Below are 24,967 nucleotides of genomic sequence, written 5' to 3'. Positions count from 1 at the left end.
CTGTTTTTATTACGGCTGAAATGGCCTATTGTTGTTAGCGTATCTAGTTCCTTCATATTCTATGCATGCGTTCCTTCTATATCCTTTCATATATATTTCATTATTATTTCTTTCATATAGCTAGTCATAGATAGTAGTGCTTTATTCTCCATTAGCTACATAATGGCTGATGGCCCCACTACTGAATCTATACGCTTTCTATTATTACTACTACTATGCTACGCTAAGAGGTTATAAGCTCGATTAATGCTAATAATATAGTAATATTCGAATTATATCAAATTTCAAAAAAATATACACATACGTCCTTCTAGCTATAATAGACAAATTAGAATAATAAGACGATAAAGGTCAACAGCCTATTATATTCTCATTAGAGGAGTTATAAGAATTATACGATCTACGAACCTAGAAGGCAAATTAAATAAAGCTTAAATAGTCACGGTCTAAGAAGATCTTCAAATTCGCTATACTCTTATCGACAGTTAATATCCCTATACTTAAGAGAGTATTCAATTAAGATCGCTAATATTAAACGATATATGATTACTATTAGATAGCTAAAATATACTCGATTCTTACTAAAATACTAACTTAGTTATAAGAGAACGAAGAGTACGATAAATAAGAGTTCGCTAACTTATAAATTAAAGATAATATACGTATATCTCTTAAGTTAGATGACTATACTTATATTATAGATATTTATAATATATATAATATAATTAAAGCATTTAAAGGTGTATATAAATCTAAAGAATATATCTTTTATAAAGTACTATAAAGGATTATTAGCTAAGTAAGCTTAGCTAATTATAAAAAAGTTACTAAGTATATTAAGGCAATTAAAAAGGCTAAAATAAAACTCGCTAAGTTAGATTACTAATACACGTAAAAGATTATAATATTCTTTCTTTATAGATTTCTCTTCTCTTATAAATTATTTATGAAAATCGTCTTAAATAGCCGAGGTAAAGACGCTAACGAAAGGCTATTAAAATCGAATTTCGATTATATCGTTAAATAACTTCTTAATAGAGAACGTTATTAGAAACTAATTAGTATTAATAACTCTAATAATAAAGTTATATTTATAAATAATAAGAATAAGAGAAATAACGATAATGATTATAACAATAATAATAATTATAAAACTACTTCTAGGCCTAAATATAACGACTATAGTCGCCACTATAATAGGACTTACTAGCTATCTAACTCTAATTAGACCTTCGCTAAGTGGGTTAAAAAGAATAAGAATCGTATCGAGGAATTTAAGAAGAAAAAGAAGGCTAGCAAGCCTGCTACCTCCACCGAATTCACTGAAAAACCAAAAATAGCAAGGGCGGCCTATGCGAAGGCTGTCACGACATTATGTGACGACGGCTGGTATTTCAATAATGCAGCCTCATTCCACATGATATATTCCGAAGCCTATTTCGTTAAGGAACCAACACCCCTCGAAAATCTCATTCTAGTCGAGACTACTGACGGGAGGATACTGGAGGTTACTGCCGTGGGCAATGCTCTGCTGAAGACCCTCATTGAGAATGACGACGGCGAGGACGAAGAATGCATGCTTACACTTGCAAACGTCCACTATGTCGAAGGCCTATCCATAAATCTACTCTCTTTAGGCACGTTCCAACGTAATAGCCTCACTTACATCGGAAAGGGGAATCGTTTAAGAGTCTATGACGACAATAACGATACTGTCCTTGAGGGAGAACTAATTGACACACTTTGCAAGCTGAGACTCACATTATTTAAAGCTACAATAGCTAAAGAGATCGCTATGGCCGCGGTTATTAAGAAAGCTAACTACCGAAAAATAATAGCTATTAAATGACATTAAGCATTAAGCCATCTAAATTTCGATAACGTTATTAGACTATCGGCCATGGTAAAGGAAATAGAAATTATAGGCAACATTAAAAGATAATTTTATAAGTTATACACCTACGAAAAATAGAAGAAGATTCCAGACTATAAATTAATAACTAAGATAGAAAATGCTTTTAATAGCATTTACACAGACCTCTTTAATAGCGAATTAATATTACCTCGCTTTAAAGGAGGCTACTATTATTACTCTATAAAGATCGATTAAAAGACTTAATTTCGATGGGCAGATTTCTTGAAAATTAAGAATCAGGTACTTAAGTCACTATAGAACTTTATTGCTATAGTTAGAACGCAGTTTCATATTATCTTTAAGTATATTTATTTTAATAACGATAGTAAGTATAATAACGAAGAAATTCGAGATTGACTAGTCTTTTAAGATATACGATAAGAGCTAACTATACTCGATTCACCTAAATAGAATAACATTAATAAGCGTATCAATGATATTCTTATTTAGAAGGCACGTATCTAGTTAATAGCTATAGATCTATTACTAGATCTATAAACTAAGGTAATTAGAATAGCTATTCTAAATATAAATTACTTACTTACGGCCCTATTAAGAAAGATAGCTATGATATCATATAAGGTTCTTACTGAAAAGAAGCTAAATATAGCTTATCTAAGGCCATTTGGGATGACGGTTTACGCCCATAACTACAAGCATAAATAAAAGGAAAAAATGATTAAATAAGGATTCAAATGTATCTTATCTGGCTATGAGGAATCTAATTAATATCGATTATAGAATAAACGCAAATCTCGTCTAGTACGGCGACGTGATGTCTTATAGGGACCTCTTTAGACTTTCATCCCGCCTTTTAGTGATACTGAGAACGAGTCGGGTGAGGTATTAGAGGACGAGGACGTTATGAACACTGTTACCGTCGCTGGAAGAATTTTGTCATCCTCAGAAGCTTCTCCTTTACTAGTCGCAAATAGTGAGACGATAGCAAATGCGCCTAGAGAAGACTCTGGGGCCATAGCCCAAAATCCGCCTGTAGGCCTAGGAAATCCCGAGGCTGGCTATATTTCGGATTCATCTGAACTAAGTAACTAGGAGAGTGTTACTTTCAATACATTAAACCCACCTATATCTAATTCACTAAGACGCTTATAGCGAATTAAGAATAAATTAAAGGACTATCGTACTATTTAAGACGATAAATAGACTAACTTCGATATTCTAAAGAAGGGATTTACCAAGTTAGTACGGGCTATACCGCTTATATTCGATACTAAGCCTTATACTTATAAAGAAGCGATTAATGGACCTAAAGCACTTTAATAAATAACCGCTATATAGAAGCAATGAAATTTACTATAGAAGATAAAGATATGAAAGCTAGTACTAAGACCAGCACATCGTACTATTCTTAAGAAAAGATAGGTCTATAAGAAGAAGCTGAGGGTAGATAACGAAATCCTACGCTATAAGGCCAGATACGTTATTAAGGATTTTCTTTAATAAGAAGATATCGACTATAACGAAACCTTTTCAGATATCATTAAGCTAATTATATAAAAGATCCTCTTAGTCTTAACTATATACTACGACTGAAAAGTAGATCTAATCGACGTTATAATAGCATTTCTATATATAAAACTTAAGTACGAGGTCTATATGAAATAGCTAGAAGGCTTTATCGAATTAGATCGAGATCGGGTCTATTTACTACTTAGGGTACTATACGAACTAAAATAATCTAGCCGTAAGTAGTACGAGACGCTAGTAGAGTTTCTACTTAAAATTAGATTTATATACTTATAATTCGACTTATGCCTATTCCTCTATTAATTAAACGAAGAAATCGTCTTTCTAGCCGTCTATATCGATAATATTAAAATCGTTAATAATCGATCATTAATTAACTAGACTAAGAGACTCCTATACGAATAATTCGATACCGTGAATCTCGGCTCATATATATACTATCTGGATATAAAGATCGAGAGAAATCGTTTAGTAAGGATACTTAAAATGAGTTAACCTATATTTATTAATAAGATCCTCACAACCCACAACATGAAGAAGTTTCGTATCTCGCCTACCCCAATGAAATTAAATACAAACAACTGTCTCGTCCCTATACCTGATACATATATAGCTGATCCAGAGGATATCATCGTATTTAAGAGTAGCTTAGGGGAAATTAACTACTTAACCACTCAGACACGGCCGGATATAGCATTTACTGCTAATAAACTGGCTATATTCTCTTCCAATCCAAACTATCAACACTAGCAAGCATATAAAAAGGTATTACGATACTTAGCTAGGACTAGGACACGTAGAGTAGCCTTCGAGACTACAAAAACAGCAACACTACAACCATTCAACTACTTAGACGCTGATTAGACCGGTGAGATATCTATAGTATGATCAACGGCTGAAATAATTATGATGCTAAACGGTAGGCCCATCAATTAAAGATCTGCCAAGCAGAAGACTGTGACACGATCCACATGTGAGGCCGAATATATGGCTGCTTCTAATACTGCTCAGGATATAATATAAATACGATACATCCTACTAGAGCTAGGATAATAGCTGAACGGACCGTCTATAATACAGTATAACAATAAGAGAGCCATCGATCTGGCAAAGAACCCTGTAGACCACAAGAGATCACGCTATATCGACATCAGCTACCATTTTATACGCGAATTAATAGCCAATCAGACGCTAAGATACGAATATATACCCACGAAGGACATGAAGGCCGACGGCCTTACTAAAGCACTAACCACCACGAAATTCAATAACTTTATCGAGATGATAGGGTTAGTGAACAAAGACCTAAACTAATAAACTAGAATAATACATGATTTCGGCCTTAAAATAGAGGTATTTGAATGTCACTAGATAGAGGGAGTATCAGCGTATCTAGTTCCTTCTATGTATACATCCCTTCTACATCCTTCCATGCATATTCTATTATTATTCCTTTCATATAGCTAGCCATAGATAGCAGTGCTTTGTTCTCCATCAGCTACATAATGGCTGATGGCCCCACCACTGAATCTATACGCTTTCTATCATCACCACTGCTGTGCTACGCTGAGAGTTGTTGTTACGGCTGGAATGGCCTATTGTTACGGCTGGAATGGCCTATCGTTACGGCTGGAATGGCCTATTGTTACGGCTGGAATGGCCTATTGTTACGGCTGGAATGGCCTATTATTACGGCTGGAATAGCCTATTGTTACGGCTGGAATGGCCTGTTGTTGTCGAAGGCTGGAATGGCCTGTTGGTGAGGCTAGAATAGCTTGTTGTTGTTGAAGGCTGGAATGGCCTGTTGGTGAGGCTGGAATGGCCTGTTGTTGTTGAGGCTGGAATGGTCTGTTGTTGAGGCTGGAATGGCCTATTGTTGGGAGTTGTGTATAGCTTCATTTCTTATTGGGTGAACTGGGAGCGTGGCTGCAGGGGAGTGTTAAAATGTGGCCCCCGCGTATCCCAGCCATTATGTTTTTGGCCTCCGCGTATTCCAGCCACCATGTTTTCCAGCCACCTGATTTTGTACTATATTTAAGACCTGGCCTCGGAGAGGTTTTGGAGAATCAATCCGTCCGTTCTATATATCACATACCTGAAATTCTAACAAATATAAGAGTAAGGCTTATATAGATCTTAGAAAGAGAAGTAAGTATCTTATAATTTTATTATAATCTTAGATAGTAGAATAAGAGTAATATCTCGATTCTAACTCTATAAAATAAGATATATATTATATAGACTTAAGAATAGATTATAGAGTTTTTTACGATATATAGCGCTATTAACTTTTTAAGATATTTCTTTTTAATAAAAATAATAATAAGAGAAAGAGTTTCTAAATTTAAGAAGACTAATTAAGTTTTAGATTAATATATAAGAGTATAACGAATTTAATACTTATCTATAATAATATAATCTTACTCTTTTAATCTTATTCTCTCGAGTAAATAGTTTATAATATATCTATTTATAAATTAATAGATGATATTATATATATAATATACTTTTACTATAAATGATTATTAGAGAAATAGTTATTCTATTAATAAAATAGTTAATAATTATATTTTATAATAAGAGACTATATATAGTTTAAAATTTTTTTATCTTCTTTTTAATATAGATTATATCTAACTTCTAGCTTTTAAATTTTTATTTATATTAATAGATTCTAAATATAATCTTTAATCGATTAAATTAAATCTTATTATTCTTAATCTTACTTATAATATCTTATAATATTTTTTTACTTTTAATAATAACTATTATAATTAAGATATTTAAAGAGATATAAAAATATTATATTTTATATATAGTATAGAATATATTAACGTTATTATATTTAAAGATAATTATTTATAACTCTAAATATAGTTAAAAAGATAAGATTAAGATCGATTATAATATTATTAAAGATTTATAAAATACTCTTTTAAAGAAGTATAATAATAATTATATCGCTTTATTAGAGAAGCTAAACGATCTATAATAGATAATTAAATTTAAATATCTTTATTTCGAAGCTATAGTCTTTATATAAGATAAGAATTTAAAAAGATAGTATATTTTTATAATAAATAAGAAGATCTCTATAAGATTAAATTCTCTTATAAAAAATCTTTTAGCGAAGTTAATTAATTTATCTCTGAGTGAATATATAATCTATTATTTTAAGATAATATTATAGATAATAACTATTAATATATAAGAGAGAATATATTTAATATTTAATATATAATATAATAGTAATATACTTAGAGAAATCGATATAGAAGATATCTTTAGAATAAATCTTTAGAAGCTTATTCGTAAAATAGAAATTATTTAAATATTAGATTAGATATTATAAATATAAAAGTAATATAATAATTTTATTTAAGTATAAAATTTAAGAGTATAAAAGATATAAATAATTAATCTAGCGATTATAATAGTTAAAATATAAATATAATATAATAATAGCTTTTTAAAAAAGAATATATTCTATATATATCGTTATTTTTTATTATAATAATTATAAAGTATAGAAATATCTACTTTAAGAAAGATACTTAAAATATTACTTTTTAAGTAATTTTATAAAAGCTAATTAATTAATTAATATTTAATAAAAGATAATAAAATAAATAATATAAGAAATTTTAATAAAAGTAAGATAAGATAGATTTAAGAAGATATAGTCTAAAGATAATTCTTTAATAAATACTATTTCTTTTCTTTTCTTATTAGATCTAATACTATTATAGATCTTAGCGCTATTTACGCTAAGACTTTAATATCGTATATATTATATTAGAGTTTCTTTTAGAGTCTAATTTTAATAATATATCTCGTATATTTAAAGATTTAGCGAATATAAATTTACTTTATATATCTCGAAGTTTTAATATTTTTTAAAAATTAGTTCTATTATTAAATATACTATTAAATCTTATAATAACTTTATATCTTTTATAGTTTATATCCGCTAGCTAATTATTAATAGATTACGCCTTTATAATTTTAATCTCTCTATCTTTTAAAGAAAAAGATTTATTATTATTACGATATTAAGTTTATCTCTAGATTATATAATAAATAATAAAGATAATATTAATAGTTATTATAGTGTTAATAACTAATTTAAAAATTTCTTATTAATAAAAAATCTTATTATAAAATAATATCTTATAATTATTAAAGTCGAAAATCGTTATTTAGAATAAGAATAAGTGTTAATTATATTAGAGGCTTATAATCGCGAGCTTTATAATATTAACTTATCGTTTATAATTAATAAAAGTCTATTTATATTAATTATTATTACATCTTTAGCGAATATATTAATTAAAATAAAAATACTTCGTTTTAAAAGAATATATTTTTATAAGAATATTATTAAGAAAAAGAATTTACACTAATTTCGCGAAATCGAAATTAAATTTTTTATAAGTTTTAAATATTTTATTATTAATTAAGTTAGAATTATTTATTAAATATAATTCTTAAAAGATAATTTTAATATTTAATAATATAAATATTATTAAACTTATAATCTAAGAGATATAATCTTCGAATTTTTTAAATAATTTTTATTTAATTTAATTACGAATTTAGTAAATTGCTATCTTCTTATCTATAAAAAATAAAAGAAAATTAAATATTACTTTAATTAGAAAATATCTATTTTTAAAATTTATTTAAAGAAACTAAAGATTTATTTATTTTTATTTTCTAAGAAATATTAAGTTAATTTCTTTTTAGCTAAATTTAAATTAAAGCTTAAAAATAAAATTCTAAATATTAATAATATATTAAGATAATAATAAAAAATCTTATTTAGATTATTATATAGATTTTTTTTTAAAACGCGTATACTCTAGCGGCGATTCTTATTTAAAGTTTTTAAGAAGATTTATTAAGAATAAACTTTTAAAAAAGTAAATTTTAAAGTTTAAATTAATTTTAAATAGCGATATTAAAGTAATATATATTTAAGAGAATAATATAAAATATAAAGTTAAAATCTTTAACTCTAATTATAAAAAGAATAATTATTTTTATTATAATAAATAAAATTATTAAATATCTAAATATCTAGATTTTAATAAATTATTTATTATTAATATTAATATAATATTAATAAAAAAAATTAAATCTTATAATCGCTTTAGAAATAAAATAATAATAATAATTAATAGAGATAATTTTTTCTATTTTTATAAAGAAGTAAATAAAGCTTTAGAGTAAATAGAGATAACTTATTACTTTATTCGATATTAAAATATATATTAATTTAATTTTATAAAAATTCGTAATTTAATAAGATTTAAAATTTTATAATATTATTTTATTATAATTAAAAGCGTTAAATAATTAAAGTATATATTATTATAGCGTATATTAGTTAAACTATTAATTAATAAATAATTAGAATTAAAATAAAAAGTATAATATACTCTTCTATATTATTAATTAAAAAAATCTTAATATTATATTAAATATATTTAAATTAAATTAATTATAAGTATTATTAAATTTAATAATAAAGTAGTAATAATTTAAAATTAATATTAATAAATTATAGATTAAAAAATTAATTAAATTTATTTAAATTATTAAATAGAAGTTAAATATATTTATAATTATATATATTATAATAATATAAAGCGAATTAAAAAATAGATATAGTTTAAAACTTTTTTAAAAGTTATTAGAGTTTAATAATATTTTTTCTAATAAAAAAGTAAAGATTTTATTTATACTTAAATAAAAAAATTATATTATTAAGATTAAAAGCGATAAAAAATCGCTATATAGCTTTTTATATAATCTATTTTAAACGAAGTTAGTAAAGTTATAATATTATTTAAAGAATTTTCTCTAAAAAGACTAAATCTATTATTTAACTTTTTTAATTAAAATATTAATTTTTTTTATTTTAAAAAAAAATAGAAAACTTTATTTTTATATTAATTATCGAAATTTAAATATAATAATTATTAGAAATTAATACTCGCTATCTCTAATTATTATAATTCTAAATTATTTATATAAATTTAAGATCTTTATAAAGCTAAATCTTAAGAATATCTATTATTAAATCTAAATTAAAGAAGATAATAAATAAAAAATAGCGTTTTATAATTATTATAATTTCTTTAAATATCTAATTATATCTTTTAAACTTATTAATATTTTAATAACTTTTTAAATATATATTAATAAAGTCTTTATAAATTTAATAAATATAATATATATAATATATTTAAATAATATTTTCATTTATAATATTAAATTAATAAAATATTAATAATACGTTAAATAAGTATTTAAATATTTACGCTAATTCTAACTATACGCTAATTTTAAAAAATATTAATTTTATATTAAATAGATTAAATTTCTAGAGTTTATTATATCTATTAAAAATATCGCGATAAATTAAAAATATATCGCTATTATTAAGAAGTAATTAAAATTAAAAAGTTATTAAAATATATAAATCTTTTTAGACTTTATTAATTTCTATTAATAATTTATCTATAATTATTCTAGTATAACTATATTACTTATTAATTTACTTAAAAATAATAAAAATAATAAGAAATCTAAATTATTAGAGTAAATAAATAACGTTAAATTAATATTCTAATAACTTTAAAGCACTTTTATAATCACGCTATTTTTATATTATTATAATTTAAATTTAAAATTATATCTTAAAATTAACGCTTTTAACTTCGATATAGAAGTTATACTTTTATAATTAAATAAAAATAATTATTAATAATTAATAATATTCTAATCTAGGAAAATAATTTTTATAAAATAAAATTATAAGATTTATAATTAAGAGTTACTTATTATTATAATATTTATAAATAATAATATTATTATTTAAAAGATAATACGTTTTATATTAAAATTCTAATAAATTATAATAATTTTAAAGACTATATAAAGTAGAAGAAATTAAACTTTAAATAAACTCGTTAAATATTAAAGTTAACTACTTATAATTTTAAGATCTTTTATTAAATAAATAAACTAAATTCTATTAATCTATTATCGCGATATCTTAATTATAAGAAAACTTCGTTATTAAATATAAAACTACTATTAATACTATAGAATAAACTTATACTTTAAACTAGTAATAAATAATTATAAAGAAATAAAAAGATTATAATAATAATAGTATTTATATTTTATATTATTAACATTTAGATAATTATTTCTAGAAGAGAATTTAAGATTATATAAGAGATTATTTATAATATACTTTAAAGATTAATAAAAATATTCATTTAAGATTTATAAAGCTATAGTAATTAAATAAACTCTTTTTAAACTAATATTAATAAATTAGTAATTAAATATTATATATATAGTTAAGTATAAATCTTAAATTTTAAAAGACTATTAAGATATAATAGTCGCCTTTATATCTCTAAAAATAAGATCTTAAAAAAAAAGCTTATTAGTAAATATTATAATAATTTATTATTTAAATATTTTAGCGCTATAAAGATATATAAGCTATTTATTTATAAATATTATTAGAATAAGAGCTTAAAGTAAGTTATTAATTATATTAAAATATTTAATATTTATTAGCGAATTAAAGCTCTATAATATCGCCTTTATAATAAATTAAAATTTCGCTTTCTATTATTATTAAGTTATAAAAAAAAAATATAAACTTTATTATTAATTTATTAGCGAGTAAATATAAGAGTATTATTTATAATATTATTCTAGTTATAATAAATTAATTTATAAAAATAATAAAATATATTTCTATATTTATTACGATCGATATCGCTTAATTAATAAAAGTATTTTATTTTAAAATAGTATATCGCTATAATATATTAAATAATATTATTAATAATAAAGATTTTATATTTATTAATAGCTTCTAATTCGCTATTTACTTTTATTTTAAAATTAAATAATATCTAAGTATTATCTTTTATTTATAAATTAATAAATAAGCTAAGCGTTAAAATTAGATATTAAAATACTTTTTATATATATTTACTAATAATAAGTAAAATATTTAGATAAAATAACTACTAATAATAGAGTTCGCTTATATAAATAATTAATATTTCTTTATTAAAATAATATTATTCTTTCTAATATATAAATATTATTCTAAAATTTATTAGAAGATTAAAAATAACTTTATTAAGAAGAAGATATTCGCTATAAATAATAGAATAAAAAATTTATAAATATTAAGAAATAAGATAATAAAGTATTTTTATAACGCTATTATAATTTAATTTAAATATTATAATAAAATATATTAACTTTAAAACTATAAAATAGATAATTTAATAATATTAGTAATTAAGAATCTAAAGTAAAAACGTTTAAATAAGAAGTTATTTTATAAATTTATAAAATTATTTTAAATTATAGATAAAATAAAAGCGTAAATATATTATTTACTTTTATTCTCGATATATAAAATCTATAAAATCTTTTATATATTATTATTTAAGTCTTATTATAATCGCGATTATAATAATATAATAAATATCTTTATATAGATTTTTAAACTTATTAATAATAATAAACTTTAAAAAATTAAAAAAATTATTAATAAGATTAAGTATAAAAAAGACGTTTAATAGCTATTAAATAATAAACTTATTAATATTAATAAGTTAATTTAAATTTATAAATAAGCGAATAATAAATAAAAGTATTAAATAATAGATAATAATAAATTTCTTATTATTAAAGAGCTTATTTAATTATATAAGTTAATAATAAATAAGCGAATATAATAAAATAAGATATAAATATTAATTAGATTAGATATATTTCTAGATAATATTTATACTATATATATATTTCTCTATACTTATTATTATTAAAATATAGATTAATTAAATAATTATATTATTTAGCTATTAATTAAACTCTATTATAGAGAAGATATATTATATTAAAATATATATTATTAATATAGATATATTTTTACTTAAAATAATTATTAAAAAACCATCTAAAAATTCTACGCTAGCGCTATTATTAAAAAAAAATTATTATTTAAATATTCTTTATTATCTTAATATTAAATTCTAAATTAAATTTATTAATTTATTACTTTAATAAAAAGATAATTAAAATATAATCTTCGAGTTAATATTTATTAATATTTATTATATATTAATAAAGGCTCTTAAGCTTCTTTTTTAATAACTTATTTATTTTCTTTAACTCTACTACGCGCTTATTTATCGCTATAAATTAATTTTAAAAATTTATAATTATAATAGAGATAATCGAAGTTATTATTATTATATATCTTTATAATTTATATTATTAGATAATCTTCTTATCGAGCTTAATTTAATTATAAGATATTCGCTAAGATTATTTAGCGCGATAATAGCGTTATATTAATTTTCTTATCTATATTTAAAGATATAGAGAGATTTTAATATAGCGACTAATATCGCGTCTTTCGATCTTATAATTATTATAAAAAAAAGACTTATTTTAAATATATAAATTATTATCTTAATAAAAGTAAGTTCTATATAATAAACTAGATATTAGAACTTATTAATAATAACGTATATAAAGCGATAGTAATAGAAATAGTTAAAGATTAGTAGTCGTATCTACGAGATAATTATACACTTATTATTAAAGTTATTATTATTAAAATTATTATTATTATTAAAAAAGAGTATTATAAAGTTATTAGTCTACGTATTAACGCGATTAATAATAATAAGATATTTATAATAAAGAGAGATAGACTACTAATATAATAAGATATACTATATTTATATTAATATTAATATTAATATTATAGCGCTAGAGTAAGCACTTATAAGAGAGGCGTTAGAAGTTATAAAGAATAAAAATAAATAATTTAAAAAGAGTTTTTATATTCTTTATCGCAGCGCTAATATTAGCGAGTAATACTTAATAATATAAGTATTAGCGACGTAATAATATTTCGCTACTATCTATAGAATCGCGTTATCTAACTATTATTATTATTCTATTATTATTATTAATTAATAATTAAAATTATTATCGCGAACGCGTCGCTCTATTAATTACTCTCTTTAAATATTTATAATAAAAATTATTACTATATTACTTCGCTATTAATATAATACGCTATAAAAACAATATCGTTTATAAAGAAACTCTTTTATCTTCTTTTATCTATTAGAATTTTAAGATTTTATTATAAATTTCTAAATTAAATATCTATTCGCTATAAAAGCTATTAACTAGCGCTATAAAAATACTAATATTAAGCGCGTTAACTTACTATAAATTATTATTAATTAATATTATAAAGCGATATTATTCTTAAAGATAGTATTAATATTATTATATAATATATTAATAGCGTATCTATAGCGCGTAATAATTAATTCTATTATATTATTAAAATAATATTATAATAGATTAACTTTTTTCTCTTATTTTTCTATTAAAATTTAAAGATTTTTTAATAAATATTTTATTTATTTAGACGTCTAAGAATTAAAATCTAGAAAGAGAAATAATTATTAGATTTAATACTATTATAAGCCTTAGCGCTATTTATATTAAGACTTTAATATTATATATATTATATTAAGATTTATTTTAAAGTCTAATTTTAATAATATATTTTATATATCTAGAGACTTAATAAATATAGATTTAGTTTATATATTTTAAAGTTTTAATATTTCTTAGAGATTAGTTCTATTATTAAATATACTATTAAATCTTATAACGACTCTATATCTTTTATAATCTATATTCGCTAGCTAATCGTTAGTAAACTACGCTCTTATATTTCTTTAAATATATAAATTACTTTAAATAGTATACTATATATAAAAATCGAATATAGTTAAAAGATTAAGTAGAGAAAAACGATTTTACTCTAGCCTATATAGCTAGAGAGACGTCTTTTCGAGATAGAAATTATATATATATATATATATTATTACTTTTATTAAATTCTCTTATATTAGAAAGCTATTATTTTTTAAATTATATCTTAAATAATAATAAATTATCGAATTATATTTTATATTTACGTAAAATTTAATATAGAGATATAATTTAATAATTAGAGATATAATTCGATAAGAATTTATATATTTAGAGTATAAATTAGTAATTCGCTCGAAGAAAAGAGAGACTATATAGTTAAATTCGTAAAGAGATATTATATAACTATACTCGAGGCTTTAAGATTCGTAATCTTTAATTTCAAGGGGTATATTATAAACTCATATTCTAAAACCTTAAATTTCTTATAATCTCATATCTTAAACTCTTATTTATACTCTAATAAGATGTAAATTTATAATTTACTATTCGTTTTTTATTATTTACTTTTACTTCTTTATCGTTCTATTTATCTAATATATAATATTAAGATTTTAATAAAAAACGATTTAAATTAATAATTAATGCTATTTATTTAACTACGCTGCGCAACGGGGCGGGATGAGGCGGGGGTTTAACGGGGTAACGGGGGCACTCCGTTGCCCCCGCCAAGCGTATCAATTAGGTTAACTCGGGGCTGTTGCCCCTGTAAGTGCAAATGGGGTTAACGTGCAAATGGGGGTGGAAACAAGTGTTAGGCTGGAAGCAGTCGCTGGAACTATCGGACGAACATGAAAAATGGTCAAATTGTTTTACTTTCAGCCAGTAGCTCTATTCCCAGGAGTGGTCCGCCGGGTCTAGTCGCCCCATCGCATTGATAATAAAGGTCTTATCAGGGACAGGTCTTGGAATGTGAATTGGCTTCTCGACTTTGGGGCAGATGGGGACCGCACAGGTCTCCACGACAGTCTTTGGTGATCTCCGTGACATCCTTCCGGCAGATTTCAGCAATTCGATGTCTGTGACTTTTCGGCTGCGATATCCGGTGATTGTAATTAAGCCCGACATTATCGGCCTTCGTACCTGGAGCCAGAAGTGCATCAGCTCGCGACTTGAAGGGGTCGGACGCATGAAGTTCATATGTTCGAGGAAAGTATTGGTGACCAACTCCGGCTTGTCTTGCTGGATCTTTGAGATGAAGTGGGAAGCGCGGACGTCGACATGATCATGCTCGATGTGTCTGTGGCTTTCCACACCATGTATGTAAGGTCGTGTATTGTGATACAGCCGTGCTCTGGGAGCCCCTCATTTCCGCATCAAGGCCTTGGCCATGCAGCCGTGCATACTATGTACGTACTAGTACCTCATCTCCTGGTGGGGTGTAAGACACAGGGGTATCGACCGAACTTCAAAGAGTCTCTGGTTGCAACCCACCGCAGCTCCATATTGAGGACACTCACAACCAAGCATTCCGTCTCGCAATTGTGATTCCTAGACAGATCTAAAATCTTACAGCTCAAAGATTCATTGTAAGTTTTGTCATTGAAAACTTATAGTGCTGCGAAGTTGTGGGATTTTGAATTTCGAGAAGTTCAGTACCGAGTCATTTTCGAGACTTTTGATTGGCCAAGCCTTCGGCCAATAGCATGTGTGATCATATGTTGGGCATGATCGATCTCTGCCAAGGCCATGGGCCTTAGAGTAGGATTAGTGGCTTGGCACCGCCCACATCTCAACCTCTAGCTACACTTCTTCTTCAGGTTTGAATATTCTACCTAGTCTACCGTATGCTACACCTTTGACTCAACTCCAGGCTTGCTCTTGAAGGGTGTGTTTTATAAATTTCGTAGGACATGGGCTACTGCAAGAAAATCACTGTTACACTACAGCTATTGCTGAAATCGATAGTTTACAGCATGCCAACAATAACGTTCAGAGCACACTTCCTAACTTCGCTACATGAGCGAAATTTGTGGATTTTAGGCGGCTGCAAACATAGGGAATGGTTCATTGATTGAAGAGGAGTGACCGCTCATGGGAGTACATGTCAAAGAACGGCTACAGAGGGGTTTGAATACGCTAAATGTACTACAAGCAGCCCACAACCTCCATAAACTAATAACCAGCCGCTATATTGAATTTCACCAATGGTTTTGAGAGTATATGACACGATGTTCAGGCTCGATGCGCAAGCAATACGGCTTCCAAAGCTCGAGCAAGCTCTGTTGCACTTCCTCATAGTATCATAAACAGCAGTCGCGCTTTGCCTTTGTTGTGGATGTAGAGATCAAGGGCACTATCTCCATCGTTCCACCATCCAGGCAAACCGCTTTTTCGATGCCTCTTTGACTTCGCGCACACCCAACGTCCGGACCCTTGTTCTAAACCTCGTGGAAGCTGCATCTCGTCTTTCGACCGATTGGTTGCCTCAGAAACCCGGCCAATATTGAATGTCTTGTCGACCTGGACCCGCATTGTTCCCAGTCGTCTTGTTTCCAGCAATGATTTGCGGAGTCTTCGCTGTCTGACAAGAACGATTTCTTCTTTGAAAGTTGGGCTGCGATCCGTCGAGCCTACATCTGTATGTATCAACCATACACATCACGCAATGTCTTTTTGATCCCCGTCTACGCCATTTCATAATAGGGGCGGAGAATCTGATGCCAACAATGTGCGGGATTGTTTCTTGAAACACAAAATCTCCGAGCCGCTGCGAAACCAAGCCAATACAACATAGGAACATGACTTGGATCCCGCGTGGCGCTCGAATCTGATCTGACCTCTTTCATCATTGTTCCCCGATATCCATCTCGCAAACGTCGTAATGTCAAAGCCTTGTACCCTCCGACGATCTGGACATGTTTCAATGGTCCAGGCGCTTAGAGAAACACCAAATCTTTGGGGCGGCAAATTGAAACATTTTGAAACACCAACGCGAAATCGCATACTCCACATCCTACTTTCGCAATCTGCTTACTCGGCCGCCAAGAAAGGTCCGATTGTCTCGAACAACTTCCTTGCTAGATGGAACAATGTTCTGTGTGATGAAGGGTTTTGACCTTGCCGTTGAGCTGGGAGGAGAAATTTCCTTTTAAACGGACAACTCAACGGCTGCATTGTCACCCACGGACTCTATAACAGACAAAAGGGCAGAGCTAAACATTAACAAGCTTTAGTGGAATGCGTCGTTCGAGCCGCCATGACTTCAGAAATACGCAACGTTTCGGACATATCGCAGCTGCCAAAGGCGGGCAAATTAAGGACGTGCCGCACATACCACATACAAAAGACTCGTTATAATAATCCTTCCGAGATCCAATCTGCCGCATGCGGGGTAGATCGCAAGATTATCGTCGCGGGAAATTGATATGATATGTATACAGAGGGGCTCTCGCACTTCTCGCTTGACCTTGCACGCTCGTTACTGCGGACTTGAGACTCCTTGACGGACAAATTACTCATTAATTTCTGATCGACCCTCTGGCTAGGGTCCTACATTCATTTATAAACGTTTATACAGATCTGATCCTTCGTCCAACCAACTCCACAAAATGCGCTTCTTCCCTTCCTCATCGCGCTCCTTCCTCCCAACACTCCTCCTTCTCTTTACCACCCACCTCACCTCCATAACCGCCCAATCGAATCCCAACCCCATCCTCACCTCCTCCTTCACTTGGAATCCCACCTGCGGCCCCACCGTTGCCTGTGGCCCATCCAGCGCCGGCTACTAGTACGTATTTGCGGAGTTCCTATTTGCCCTTTCGGACCTGGCCTTGAATTTTGAGAAACCCTTTGAGAGAGTCTACTATGTAGAAAAACTTCGAAGCCTCAACCTAACTCCCTCAAATCAGCATGACTGACACGAAACTTATAATCCAGCGGCACCGGTTTCGCCGCCTCCAACAACCTCACCTACGCCGGCTGCGACAATCTTGGCGACGACACCGTCGACTGCGGCGCCGCCAGTATAGTCTCAGGCGTTGGCAAAGGCTGCGGCCAATGCTGGCACATCACGCCCCAAAGCGACTGGTACCCTTCCAACGGGCTCTCCGTGGGAACAAGCGTGGTGGTGAAGATCAACGACCAGTGCACGGATGCCGGGTATTGTGACCAGACGGAGGCGCATCCGGTCAATACGGGCTACGGGAAGGAGGTGCACATAGATTTGTGTGCGGAGAGCGGGGTCACGGAGCTGTTTTTTGGGGCGGTGGGGCCTGGGGTGGTGGTTGGGTTGGCGCAGTTGTTGCCGGATTGCTCGGCGTTGGATGATAGGTCGTATGGGTCGGCGTTGGGGAATTTGGATGGCTCGTCGAGTGCAGCATCGAGCTCGTCGGCAAGCTCTGGGAGCGCGTCGTCGAGCTCGGGTGGCGCTTCATCGTCGTCTTCTGGTGGTGGATCCTCGTCAAGCGCTGCAAGTAATTCGTCGGCAAGTTCTGGAAGTGGTTCGTCGTCAAGTTCTGGAAGCGATTCCTCTTCTTCATCCGGTGATGGATCGTCATCAAGCTCAGGAAGCGAGTCGTCGTCATCCTCTGGCAGTGGAACATCATCAAGCTCTGGAAGCGATTCATCGTCCAGCTCAGGAAGTGATTCCTCCTCGAGCTCTGAAAGCGATTCCTCCTCGAATTCTGGAAGCGATTCCTCTCCGAACTCCGGAAGCTCCTCATCCTCCAGCTCCGCCAGCGACTCATCCTCCCCAAACCCCGACACCGAACCACCAACCCTCGACGCCGTAACGAGCGGCAGCGGCAACTGGAGCTGGAGCGGCCCCAAAATGGCCAAACACAGGCTATCAAGAGGACACGACGGACCGAAAGGAGGGGCTAACGTCGCAAGTGGGGCTCAAAACGGAGGATCCGACGATCGCGGCGGATCTCCGTCTCCACCTCCGACGCCGACGACGCTGGTTCCTGTGGTCAGTAGCAGTACCGCGCCGGCGCCTGGTACTTCGTCTTTGACGGGCGAGGACAGTTCTGGGGAGCAGGATGGAGATGGGGAGGATGGTGAGTGTGGTGGGGAAGACGCAGGAGAATTGTGATGGAAGGGAGCGTGATGATGTTGATGTTTTATGGAGTAGTGGGAGGTGCGTCTCTTGAGCCGGTCCAAAGTGTGGCAGAAAAATTGCCTGAGGTAGTAGCGATTGTCAAATTAGCTAAGATTGCTCTAAAAGTTTTTAGGGAGGAGTACTATACTTCGCGAAAGAAGATTATACCCGCTCCTATAACGAGGTGTTTAGCTTTCTTAGATTTGTACCGCTACATCTACATTGTTTTCTCCCCGCACGCCCTGCAATGATACCACAGCCAAAGCAGCGAATGCAACAAAAAGGATCCAAAGGCACGATAAACAAACTGTCCGCCAAATACCGAACCACGAGAACGCGCTACACCCCGTGGCCCTTTATACCATGAGGGATCATCACCGCCAACAATTCAAAATTTCGTAGCGCTAGAACACATACAATTCATTATTCAGTCCAACGCTCCTCAGTAAGTCTTAAGTTCCTTCAGCGTCCACTCCCACAACCCCCCCGGCAGCTGCTTGTTTGCCCTCGGCTTGCTTGTTGGTATTGACAAGACGCCCACAGGCTCGTACAATTCGCCGTTAATGATGGCCTCTTTATCGCCTGCAGCGGCCCAGAGCAGGTTGTAGCAGCCTCCTTTCGGAGGGATCATCTTGACGCTATCGGGGCGACAGTTAGCATAGTTTGATGGTTTATGCAAGTATTTGAGGCAATAACGAGTGGCAGAATGGGCGTCTTGCGCTAGATTGACTGCTGGGGGAAACAAGCAGCTTGACCTATTTCCACCGAGGTGTCTCGCACCCCAGGGTTCAGCGCAGAGGTAGACTCAGAATGTACAGACCCCTGAAACAAACACCCAACATGAACGACCAACTTCTCCGCTTTCCTCTGTGCCTGATAGGAGTGCCACCATGTTGATACCCACTACCGCTGGCTGCAAGGGACTGCCCTGATCTGAGAGTACCCAGTCATTGATGAGGGCTCGCGATCGACCTTTCTCGATGGCTTCAGCGGTGTTGGAGGATTATGCTGCACTTGTGATCCGGTCCTTCAAAACAGTGCGAAAACTGTCAACTATCTTTCAGTGAGACTTGTTTAAATGGACGATATGATGTATCGGTATCCACATCACAGTCCCGCTCGGGGAGCAGTATCTTAAGAAAACTTACAGTCATGGAAGATGGAGCGGGAGTAGTATGCACTGGCGCCTGGAGGGGAAATCAGCCATTTATAATGAAAAAGTTTCTGGACTTCATCGAGCTCATCGAACCTTTGATCGGCTGGGGAGTGAAAGAATCATGACTCACGGACTCCACGCCCGGCGCGGATTGTTCAATATCGTCAATCGGATCCGAAATCTCTGACGTCGATCATGAGCATCTCAATGATCCTCTTGATCTTCTCGTCTCGAGTGAAGGCTGCCGCTTGGTAAACGAGATTCCCTTGAAGGCGTGGGAACAAGAGACGTCATTGAAGGTTCATGGCCGCATCACCTGACACATCACACCCAGAAGGATCGACCCGAGTGGGAGTCGTTTGTCAAGAGAGAGGCAGATACTTGTAAGAGCGTTCCCTCTGTTCAACGAGTGTCAGCGTTGCCCTCGGCTGACGACTACATCTCAGGCTACCATCCGGCCGGTACTTGCAAAATGGGCAACGACGATGACCAAATGGCTGTGGTTGATGCGCAGCTACGGGTACGAGGAGTTGATAATCTAAGGGTCGTAGATGCCAGCATCATGCCGACGCTGATGGGTGGGCACCCGCAGGTGGCTGTTTATGCTATCGCGGAGAAAGCTGCCGACATGATCAAAAGGTTTGCTCAAGCTCCCGCATAAGATCTTTTCTTGCGATGATCGGCATGTTATAAGAATGCAGTTGATGCTAGCTCAGGCTTGTTCATACCCGGCCACTGACCTCTGGCTGAGCAAGGCCGAATCCGGGATCGTTTTGTTTGGACCACGGATAGGTGTTGATGTAAAGAAGAGGGGTATTTCGATTAAATTCATCTTGACTTACCGTTAAAATATCAATGTTGGGGCAACTGAAACCATCATCGAAGGGTAGAAAGCTAGAAAGGGATCCACATGAGTGGGAAATGACTCTGAGGCCGTGGAGGAGAACCCCAACCCGTGGAGCTGCGTAATGACACAAAGGTATCGCAGCACATCAAAAAAGCATAGTGGACATGTTCGAAGCATCAAGCTCTGCCGTTCATGTCTATCCTGCTATCTTCCTTGTCCACGTAGTCCACCAGATCTTCAATCGTACACACCTTCAGCCCCCACCTCTTTCCAAACTTCAAACACCCGTCTCTTCTCATCATACCCCCTTCCCTTCTCTCTGCCAGCCCTTCCACCTCTGCCCCATCTTCTACCAGTTCGCATATGACACCAGCAGGTCTCTTGCCCGCAAGCCGGCAGAACTCGACCGCGGCTTCTGTGTGTCCCTTGCGCTCTCGTACACCGCCGTCGCGAGCGCGGAGCGGAAAGACGTGGCCTGGCCGCCGAAAGCTTGTCGGACCCGAGTTCGGTGAAGCGAGCTTTCGACACGTGAGGGCGCGGTCATGTGCGGATATGCCGGTGGTTATGGAGGAGTCGGAAGCGTCGACGGAGAGCGTGTAGGCCGTGCGGTTGGGGTCGGCGTTTTCGAGAACCATTTGGGGAAGGTCGAGTGTCTTTGCGAGATGTGAAGGTATGGGGGCGCAGATGAGGCCGCTGGAGAGAGGGTTTAGGATCGGTAGAAGCTACTTAGGGAAAAGACAGGAGAGGAGAAGAGAAGCGATTACCTTGTATGCTTAATCATGAATGCCATCTTCTCCGTTGTAACGTCCTCTGCGGCAATTATGAGGTCCCCCTCATTTTCGCGATCGGTTGAGTCGAGGACTACAATAAAATCACCGTTTCTGAATGCGCCGATGCTATCTTGGATGCTATCAAAGTGCAGCTTGGACTCTCCATTGGGTAGCATCTGCACGCGGTGCTACTGCAACGGAAATGAAAAATCACGCGGTTGGAGGATGTGATTTGACTGCGAGCACCCCTTCCGATCTGACAGGTTGGTTGACAAGAATTTTGGGCTTGATCGTCGCAAGATTTTTCAACGTCTGGGATTCATAGATAATGCAGTCTGGGAGAGGCGAGAAGGTAGCTTCGAGACTGCGCACTCGGGTATAAGTATGGCAAAGAAGGATTTCTAATGATGAGTCCGCCATGTCGTAAGCATTGAAGGTTGGAGAGAGTTCCGGAGTTCGGACCAAGCCGAGAGAATACTACGCCGCCCGAGCATCCGTGCTGCAGATCTCGTGCATCTGTTCAACTCACCGAGTCTCCACCACACGTCGCGTCCTCCGTCAACTTCAATGGATCACCGTCACTATCAATTGGCTCTGACATTAAATTCTCAGACCATAGTCATACGAGGCTCTTCCATATCCGAAGTGTGACCCCCGGAACATTACGAATATGTCTCCTATAAGAAGAGAACGCCGAATCAAGCATTCCTGCAGGCTGCAGATCTACGGAGTCTGTTGCTGGCAGGGTATATCGGCGGTCGACCAGGTGACCGACCGATACTTCGTGTTCGAGGAAACCCCTGTTCCTCCGTGAACTACTTCAGGACCAAATGAAATGCTAGCATGTCCACTCTGCCTAGATCCAGAACCCCCAAGACCCGCCTATCGCGACTTGACACATGAGAAAGACCCCCTGAGGCGTGTGCAGCGTACTGCTACACATTTACAGGAGCCCGACATCTCCAGGAACCCTTTCAGTAGACACCTGGCTCGGTGCCCTACATGCTATATGACTTATACCGTACATCATTATCCGTGCAACTGCCCTCCCCGACCGCTAACCACTCGATGCGATAAAGACCGACCTCCGTGATGAGCTCAACGACCACCTGCCTCCTCTCTCCAACCTCGCAAAGCGTACGAAGCTCCTTGTTGCACAAGTACCTGCTGGACAATACGCTACATACATTGCATTGGCAAAGGCTCTATCACAAGAGATGAGATGTGATGCCAAGGCTGGCTTTCGGTGGTGATGTTGAAAAGAGCATGTCGTGCCTACTTGTGCCAGATCACAGACTTGTGGCCGCGAACGGTGGCCTGGGAAGGGAAGTCGACTATGGACACCATAGGGCTACTGTTGGAGGAAGTATAGAATTGCTAAGAGACGAGGGTATGAGGTTTGACCTCAATGGAGATTTGCTAAGAGGCATGTCCTTAGAGTTCCAGTAGCGGAGATCAGGCTTGGAGTGAATGAAAATCTGTATCACCGATTCGACCGCCACCAGCTCCTCAGCGTGAGGCGTAGATGGCGTAAGGCCTCTAATCCTGATACCAAAGACATGCCTTCGACTCTTCGGGCGCTGGATGAAGCGACACGATTAAGATTATCGATGCTTGGTTGGAAATATGGACTATTGGACAAGACTTCACAGCGGGGGCAGCCGAAGCTAAAAGCTGTTCGCATCTGCTTCAAAGGTCATCTATCTTGACGTGGGCATATTAGGTAGAGTTGTCCGGAAGGTCACATTGGCAAGATGGGAAGAAATGGGTGAGAACAGTCAAGGAAAAAGTATTATGTTCGTTGGGTTGGGTAATCTATATACATCAAAGCGCCGAACCAACACCACCCAGAAGGCAATACAGATCGACATCCACCCTCCTGAACCCGGTTTCCTTGCCGAGTTCATCCGTTCAATCCTTTTGAAACCGCCTAGATCATCCTTCCGTAAACGAATCGACACGAGCACCAACTCGCAAGACCTCCGATTGGAACCGTCGTTAGTTCTCATTGACCTGGCAAGAGACCGCGAGGGAACGGACTTGCCAGGAACAATTCCATCGAAACCGATGCATTAGCGCAAAGCTGGTTGGAGTACAGTGTGACAGGCACCGCGACATCCGGGACTGGACTTGGTTTCGTCCTGCGAAGCTGAGCTACTTATCCCCAGCACCGCGGAAAGGTGCCAGTCCGTTGCTGGAGGGGCGCTCCCTTGGTCAGCGCCTCCCGCCAGAGCCCTGGGTTTCTAGACGCTCGGGATGGCAGGATATTTGGTATTGTGAGAAATGCGGTGGTAGAATTGAGGTGTGGCTCCTTTTGGAGTCTTGAAACATGAGCTTTTTGTGGTAGTGGTCATATTTCAGGTGGTGGTGGCTTTTTTTGTTTTTTTTGTGGTGGCGGTAGTGGCAAGAATCCGTTTCGGTCGGCCTGTGATTTAGGTCCGCCTGGATTCATGCCGTTTTTTTTTGGAAGACATCCGTGGGGTCATCTTGCGACTGAGGTATGTTTCGGAGTCTCATGGTATCGTTCGTGGGAGTGACGCCGTCGGCATGGCCCTATTGACAGTCGAAATGCCCGCAGAGGTGCCTTCATAGCGTCTATGGCTCCCAGTTGTTTGGTGGTGCAGGTGAGAAGATCTTGCCATTGATCTTGCGGACGGTGTTTTTGTGCCCTTCCGCTGAGTGGATTTTTTGGTGAGAAGATCTTGCCATGGATCTTGTGGACGGTGCACTTCCGCTTGGTGGATGTTTGGTGGAAAGATCTTGCCATCGATCTTGTGGACGGCGCACTTCCGCTTGGTGGATGTTTGGTGGAAAGATCTTGCCATCGATCTTCGCGGACGGTGTTTTTTGAGCCCCTCCGTTTGGTGTATGCTTGGTGGAAGATCTTGCCATC

The 24,967-nt window shown here is 33.7% G+C and overlaps 4 protein-coding genes across 4 annotated transcripts; 2 read left to right on the top strand and 2 right to left on the bottom strand.

Moving 5' to 3' along the window:
- Window positions 1-1,417: 1,417 nt before the first annotated feature.
- On the top strand, window positions 1,418-1,972 carry HO133_004732 (uncharacterized protein; the record flags this gene model as incomplete). Its single annotated transcript, XM_037295646.1, has 2 exons — window positions 1,418-1,804; window positions 1,952-1,972. The coding sequence occupies 2 exons, from the start codon at window positions 1,418-1,420 to the stop codon at window positions 1,970-1,972; spliced, it is 408 nt and encodes a 135-aa protein (XP_037157647.1).
- Window positions 1,973-18,172: 16,200 nt separating this feature from the next.
- HO133_004731 (uncharacterized protein) lies at window positions 18,173-19,932 on the bottom strand (the record flags this gene model as incomplete). The annotated part of the gene is made up of 3 exons (XM_037295645.1): window positions 18,173-18,400; window positions 18,449-18,980; window positions 19,853-19,932. The coding sequence occupies 3 exons, from the start codon at window positions 19,930-19,932 to the stop codon at window positions 18,173-18,175; spliced, it is 840 nt and encodes a 279-aa protein (XP_037157646.1).
- Window positions 19,933-20,513: 581 nt separating this feature from the next.
- Window positions 20,514-21,118, top strand: HO133_004730 (uncharacterized protein; the record flags this gene model as incomplete). The annotated part of the gene is made up of 2 exons (XM_037295644.1): window positions 20,514-20,567; window positions 20,792-21,118. The coding sequence occupies 2 exons, from the start codon at window positions 20,514-20,516 to the stop codon at window positions 21,116-21,118; spliced, it is 381 nt and encodes a 126-aa protein (XP_037157645.1).
- A 362-nt stretch (window positions 21,119-21,480) lies between these two features.
- On the bottom strand, window positions 21,481-22,250 carry HO133_004729 (uncharacterized protein; the record flags this gene model as incomplete). The annotated part of the gene is made up of 2 exons (XM_037295643.1): window positions 21,481-21,997; window positions 22,069-22,250. The coding sequence occupies 2 exons, from the start codon at window positions 22,248-22,250 to the stop codon at window positions 21,481-21,483; spliced, it is 699 nt and encodes a 232-aa protein (XP_037157644.1).
- Window positions 22,251-24,967: the final 2,717 nt, after the last annotated feature.

This window comes from Letharia lupina (genome assembly GCF_014066315.1).
Source record: "Letharia lupina isolate WasteWater1 chromosome Unknown contig_2, whole genome shotgun sequence".
In the NCBI taxonomy this organism is placed as follows: domain Eukaryota; kingdom Fungi; phylum Ascomycota; class Lecanoromycetes; order Lecanorales; family Parmeliaceae; genus Letharia; species Letharia lupina.
Note: the sequence above shows the minus strand (reverse complement) of the source record. Positions and strands in the feature narration are given on the sequence as shown.